General features: G+C 40.0%; 2 protein-coding genes across 2 annotated transcripts; both read right to left on the reverse strand.

The window, feature by feature from the left end:
- Positions 1-1,857: 1,857 nt before the first annotated feature.
- Positions 1,858-2,448, reverse strand: LOC139144488 (uncharacterized). The gene has a single exon (XM_070715187.1). It carries the CDS (start codon positions 2,446-2,448, stop codon positions 1,858-1,860), a length of 591 nt encoding a protein of 196 aa, XP_070571288.1.
- A 60-nt stretch (positions 2,449-2,508) lies between these two features.
- LOC139144489 (uncharacterized) lies at positions 2,509-3,330 on the reverse strand. The gene has a single exon (XM_070715188.1). It carries the CDS (start codon positions 3,328-3,330, stop codon positions 2,509-2,511), a length of 822 nt encoding a protein of 273 aa, XP_070571289.1.
- Positions 3,331-7,169: the final 3,839 nt, after the last annotated feature.

Consider the following 7,169-nt stretch of genomic DNA (forward strand, 5'->3'; position numbering starts at 1 on the left):
CATAACAAAGAGACATTTCTCAAACTTGTCGCCGGCTTTCTTTACGAATGATTACTTTTACTTTTAAGGGTAATAAAGAGATTAAGGTAGGGTCTTCTAAACACGTTTGGAATTAGACAGGTCTGCAATGCCCCTACCCCTAGCTCTTTCAACTGCTGGTTGGCACATATTTGTCATATACCATGATTTTGCAAGGGGCATGCCGAAAACGTGTCAATGTCATTTTTCTGACTTGACGTAGGTTGTGCTTTGATTGGTTCTATCAACAACTATAAAAAACACAAAGGGGGAAGTCGTGAACTACCCCTATCGCACGCTTTCATTACTGCAACCAGGCTCTTGTTTTTCTTATTTTCGATGATATCGGTAAAGCAGACGCCTAAACTTGTTACGACGGAATACCATTGCGACCCGCAGGGGATGTGAACACAAAAACAGGCAGCAGACTTGAAAACCGTATAATTAGTTATTTATTCGATCTGTAAACAGTAACATTAACGTATACAACGTCCCAGTAAGTTTCCAACAACTGAACACAACATAGGCCTAACCTTGAGTTGCAATACAAAACGCTCTCATAAACATCAGTAAACTGTTCGGCGTTTAGTGTCCGGTAAATCTCTCAAATCTAAAGTCTAAATTTAGTGACACAGCAGAGTTTCTCTCAGCGTTCACAGGCGATTGTGCGTTTTCCGCGTTGTATGCTGAATTACACATGGTTTTGGCAAGTATGCATCAAAACGTCAAATTACTGACTGAAAATATATAAACGGCTTAATAACAGTATAAATAAAGAAGTTCTTACTTCTTTGCAAGACTCTACTGAAAACCTTTGAACAGTTATTTGGCAAACAGACAGGAAAATTGCTGATTTCACTGGAACATCGTCCGTACAGTGTACAGCGCAGTGTTACAACTGTAAACAGAAATGGCGGCAAAGCCAATAGTAGTAAACAAAAGAATCATACTGTCTCAGCGTGAGAGCGGGCTTCATGTACCTACATGTCTATTTCTCAACGTACCATTTTTCTCCCCCTCGGTGAGGCAATTGGGCTCATCTAATAACCTTTCTCAGGGTAAGTAACTGCAATCTTCGTGACTGGTCTCTTGTACATTCCGTGGCTGTTTTGACCTGCACAGTACGTACTTTACCATCTTGTCCAGGATGAACTTCAAGAATACGACCAATATGCCATTTACCTCGGATTGCATGAGAGTCAGATACTATTACAATGTCATTGATATATACACTGCATCTTTCTACTTTCCATTCTCTGCGCGGTACCAAATGCGGTAATACATCTCTACTCCATTGCTTCCAAAATGAATCTATGGTCTTCTGCACAAATTCTACACTGTGTCTTGGGTTCTTTGTCTCTCGAAATGGTCCTTGTGGTATGGCTGTTGATGCTCGACCTAACAGGATATCATTTTGGCATAAATATGCTCCATCATCAGGATCATTTGGAATTCTCCCTATGGTCTCTGGGTGATAAGAGATTGGCTACTTCAAGTAATACAGTGTACAACTCGAACGGTTTCCAATTGACTGGTGTTGCTTTGCATGTCTTTACAAGTGATTCTGCACATCCATTCTGATGTGGGGTTGCAGGCGTGGTAAATTTCCATTTCATACCTTTATCTGCACAGAACTCTTGTAACTTCTCTTTATCCCATCCCTGCACTCTACGTCTGAGTTCTTGTTCTGCTCCTACTAACTGACTTCCATTATCACTGGTCATCATTGCTGGATATCCTCGGATCGTGAAAAACCGGCGGAGTACTTGAAAAACTCTATGGTTGAGTAATCTACAGCTAGTTCTAAGTGAACGGCTCTGGTGTGCAGACAGGTGAAGATCACTCCATGGTGGTCTTATTGTGGCTGATCTTTACTTTATTCGGTCCAAAGTAATCACAAGCTGTGTAATTGAATGGTTGTGTATATGGTGCAAATCTTTGCTGTTGTAGATCTCCCATGAACTGTGTTTCACTTTTCTTGTCTCTTTCTCTGCAGAATACACATCTGAACTTTATAGTATTGGCTAGTCTGTGGGCTTTCAAGATCCAGTATTTCCTTCTCGTTTTCGCTACTGCAGCTGCAATACCAGTGTGTCCGTACTGGTGCATGTATTGCGTAATCAGTAGTGATATGTGATGTCGGTTCGGTAACAAAGCTGGATGGCTGCTGTCATATGACATGAATGAAGCATTTACTCGACCTCCAACTCTGATTATTCCTTTACCTGTGAATGGACTCAGTGTCTTGAATTCTCCTGCAGCAAGGCGTTCATGGAGACTTCTCTGTGCTCTGGTTATCCAGTACGTTTCTGCATCCTTGAGTTCATTCGGTGACAGTGGACCTTTTTTCATCGGTGCTCTGTTTTGTTGCTTGCCGCGTAGATTGTCAATGAATCTCAGGACATATGTGGTTACTCTGATCAGTGTCATCCATGACGAAAATCTAGTACAATCGAGAATTTCTGAGCTCTCTTGTGTGATAAGAATCTGCTAAGTTGTACATTCTTCTTTTACTAGCTCAGTTCGGTCTGGACAGGAAGTATCTTGTGGCCATTCAGACTCGGGTGAATACAGGAACTCTGGGCCATGCTGCCATCGTTCAGTTAACTGCTTGACAGATATACCACGTGACACATCATCACCAACATTGAATTCTCCTGGTATGTGTCGCCAGTGTGACGGATCTGTAGTGCTCTGGATTTCTCCAACCCTGTTAGATACAAATGGCTTGAATCTTCTTGCTGGTTTCTGAATCCATGCCAATACTATGCTGCTATCTGTCAGAAATATCGGCTTACTGATCTCAAGTCTGGTTTGTTCAGTGATTGTCTTATACAAACAACTTGCTATGACTGCTGCTTGTAGTTCAAGTCTCGGAGTTGTCAGTTTCTTCAACGGTGCTACACGTGATTTTGCTGCAATGAATCTGACATCATATGTACCATCAATCAGTTGCCATCTGAAAGATGCACAGGCTCCGAAGGCTTCTTCAGATGCATCAGAAAATATACACAGAATCGGATCTCTGGTGGCATCAGCTGGTGTGAGACATCTGCTGAAGCTTACACTATTCAGTTCACTCATTTCTTGGAATAGCTTCATCCACTGATGTTGCATTGGCTGAGATAATTCTTGGTCCCAGTCTATGCCTTGTAACCATAAATGCTGCATACCTATCTTTGCACGGATCAGGAATACTGTTTCAAAGCCTATGGGGTCAAAAATGCGTGCAACTTGACTAAGAACTCTTCTCTTGGTCAGTTTCGGATTACCAGAATCTTCTTGATTTGCTACATATCTGTGTAAGTTCATGCTGACTTTGAAACTGAAAACTTCTTCTTCAGGCTCCCATACTGTTCCTAGTACTTTCTCTTGACTTGAATATTGTAACAGTTTATTGTATGGTCTCCCTAGTCTTCAAATGAAAAAAACTTCAACTACTTCAGAACTCTGCGGCACGGTTTATCACTAGAACCAAAAAGACAGAGCACATTACGCCAATACTGTCTAGTTTGCACTGGCTTCCTGTATATAAGAGGACAGAATTCAAAATTCTATATTTGACATATGAAGTTGTTCATGGTATGGCACCTGTCTATTTAACGGATTTATTAAATGTTCGCACTCTTGTCCGTTTGCTGCGTTCAATTACTGAAGGGGTAATGACTTTGCATCAACCGATTTGTAACACAGTATACTGTGGTGAGCGATCTTTTGCTGTCTGTGCCCCACGGTTGTGGAACAAACTGCCTTTAGGGAGCCGTCATTATTTATGGCCTGGGGGGGTCGGAGGAATCTGAGGGGGGGGGGGTCACTCAAAAATCGAAAGCTACAAGGGGGGTTGCTCAAAAGTGGAGAACAAGAAGGGGGGGGCTACTCAATTTTGTTGACATGTATTGAAGCATTTAGTGGAGTTACGAATTAATACAACAATAATAGTAAAGATATGTATTCATACCCGGTATTTGTGTACACACACACACATAATACATATATATTATATATATATATATATATATATATATATATATATATATATATATATATATATATATATATATATAAATCATAATACAGGTGGTTTCAAGTAGAAATTAAAATCTCATTACACTATGTGTTTCACGTTATTGTGATCTTCAGAAGAGAATGATCAGCTATTCGACGTGGCAAGCCTTATGTTAGAGGCTAGTACTGAGTACATTTTTCAGTATTTCCTGATTAAAGATTGATATACTTGCCTGATCATTAATGAGAAACGTCTGCTTTCTATATTCTACATTGTATAGGTTACCGATAGGGGAAAATGTGTAAAGCAAGCTTATTCTGATGCTATAAAGTTTAAAACCAGTTGAATGCCTTGACAACAAACCCATCTTTTATTGCAGGAAAATAATAATAAATAATAAATGTGAATAAATGTATGTCTGTCGCTATTTTTTCGGTTTCAAAAAATATAGTTGAAATCAATGAACTGAAATATAAGTTTTGGAATACTGTCTCAGATTTATTTTCCTTTGAGTTTTTTATACGAAAAAAATACTCCCCAAGTGCCATCAAATAACATCATTTTAATCTTTACTTTTCAAAAGCTCCAATGGAGGAGGGGGACACCCCCCTCCTGACCTCCCCCCCGCGACCGCTTATGCGGTCTCTTGTGGTGCTTTCGCACCACATCTTCCCCCTCTTGAAAAAATCCTACAGAATAACTGCATGTCACCAGAGCACTGGATACAGACCTGTACATCAGCCCCTGCCACAGCAATTGGAACCTCCTTCCGACAAAGACCTATACAACAGGGTTTAATCAGGGTCTGTACAGGGCCTGTCGCAGCAGCAATCCATTTTACTGTAATTTAACTTTCCCAATTTTATTTGGGGGGGGGGGAGGGGGGGTCACTCAAATTTTCTGTAGCAGAGAGGGGGGGGGTTACTCAAACACGTCATGGTTGGCAGGGGGGTTACTCGAAATTTTGGAGTTTCGAAAGCAATTCCTCCGACCCCCCCCCCAGGCCGTAAATAATGACGGCTCCCTTAGGGGTCAGAACGTCTCCTAATTTTAATGTTTTAAGTCAAATCTCAAGACCTATCTTTCTAAGAATGACATTGTATAGTTTTGAATCAGTGACCGTCTTTTCATTTTATTTAATTGTGATTTTCAGTTATAATTTTTTTTACTCTGGTAATTTTCGTTCATTGATTGTGTTTTTTGAGGCGCCTTGAGATGTTCCATTCATGGAAGGCGTTTTTAAAGAAATAAATATTATTATCATTATTATTGTTATTATTATCCAAGTGAGACATCCCAACTGGTTCGTGGTTTCGCTGTCAAAAGAAGAAGTAGTTATGGAAAATAAAAGAAAACATTTCAATTTTAATTAAGGTGATATGTGCCAAGTTAATTCACCAAAGTCTTGTTTACTACGCTATTTGGCAATTCTTGGCCGATTTTTGACTAGTTTATTTACTACTCATCTAACAGGCGAACCCTGTTACAAGATGAGGTACCCATAATCCACAACCCAATGGAGCAATGTGCGCATGTGAGACTTTCTTGTTTACAACCAATGTATTTCATGCATGATATGTAGATAGATTACGTCGACATAACTGCAACATGTGAATTTTAATCATGCTTTAACTTTCATTAATCGCCAACCTCACCAAGATACAGTGTTTACATCGGTCGTAGGGGTCCCTGGCAAACTTACAGCAGAGTTCCGACAACACCCTCCCTTTAAGTGACTGAACAGTATGCAGAAACTGTGATTTTTTTACAAGTGAATATGTTGCAGGGGTGAAAGAGTGGGTTTTTTTAAATGGTGAGACTCTTCAGTCGTTATTATGGCTTGCAGTCTTGTTCTCGTCACCAAATAGAGGTAAGTGTTTTGCTGCCTGACTCTCGCCAGTGATAACGGAAATTCTCGCTGTTCGCCGATCAGACTTCAAAGTCTCAACGGTCACTTGTCACTTGTTTATGACAGCCAGCATTTGCACACGGCCCAAGGACATGCTGCTGTTGTGGTAATAACATCTGCATTTACATAATTTGGCGGTCATTGGCTTCAAAAGGCCAGGCCAATCAACAACACTCTTTCATTTGCTTTTGTCATTGAACGTGCTGGTCAGAAAACGGCTCTCCATGAGATTTGAAAACGCAGAGGGAGACCCTGCCGGGGAGCCTCCTACCCTTTTCAGGCATTTCTACTGCCACGAAAGCAAATAACGATAAAATGGCGACCGTATTCACGGAAGATATCAGTTGGGAAGCCGTCCTCCTGGATCAAATTTACAGATCCTCATGTGAAAGAAACTATAATTGTGTAGCAGACTGTAGCAGAGACTACAAGCCATGCATCGATGGCTGTAAGTTAAGTGAACAAAGCCTAGATGTGAACTTTTTATGATTGACGGCAAATTTGGCCCTATTAGTGTGATGGTTCACACTAATGACCCGAGAATATGACGACATTGCTAATTTGTTTTTTAAAATATAACATGGTTAGTCTAAGATTTGATATCAGAAGGAATCATCATGCGTAGCAGCTTTATTTTGTTTTGATGTAAAAATCGTTTGTATTGCGATCAGTTCCATAATTTATATCGTCGAGTTTGGATTGACTCCACTTTTGCCGAAATGACCAATAATGTCAGTCCTACAGGGACATGTATCAGCACCACGGAAGAAAACTGCACGTCAACCTGTAATATGACCTCCAGCATTGCTCTTCAACTATGCTCCTGTACACAGATATTTTCGTCAGGTTTTGCTCTAATTACACGTGTCTCAATTTGGGCCGTGGTCAATATGTTCATAAAATACCATAGGTTCCAAAATATGAAGGACATTGGTAATTGCAAGAATTATTACCAGGCGTTCGTTTTGCAATAATCATGTCATTTCAGCAAGTCAGTTGACAACAAAACTGTTATTCACACAACTAAGTGAGGTTTAGAGAGTCAGACCTTATTCTATGTCTATATGTAAACAGCAGTCGAGGTTCAAACAACTAAGTCTGTCATAAACGATAAGACTATTTCTCTCAGAAGAAAGACTATATATGGCCTGAAGTTAAAATAAAGGTCATTATTAATATTCATAAATAAAAAAGGTGGTATGAAGTCAATTTATTACTCAATTAAAATGAGATCTA

This window comes from Ptychodera flava, chromosome 11 (assembly GCF_041260155.1).
Source record: "Ptychodera flava strain L36383 chromosome 11, AS_Pfla_20210202, whole genome shotgun sequence".
In the NCBI taxonomy this organism is placed as follows: Eukaryota; Metazoa; Hemichordata; class Enteropneusta; family Ptychoderidae; genus Ptychodera; species Ptychodera flava.

Bases quoted from the DNA above. Each gene is read 5' to 3' on its own strand.
- LOC139144488 (XM_070715187.1), bottom strand. From the start codon at position 2,448: ATGACACTGATCAGAGTAACCACATATGTCCTGAGATTCATTGACAAT.
- LOC139144489 (XM_070715188.1), bottom strand. From the start codon at position 3,330: ATGAACTTACACAGATATGTAGCAAATCAAGAAGATTCTGGTAATCCG.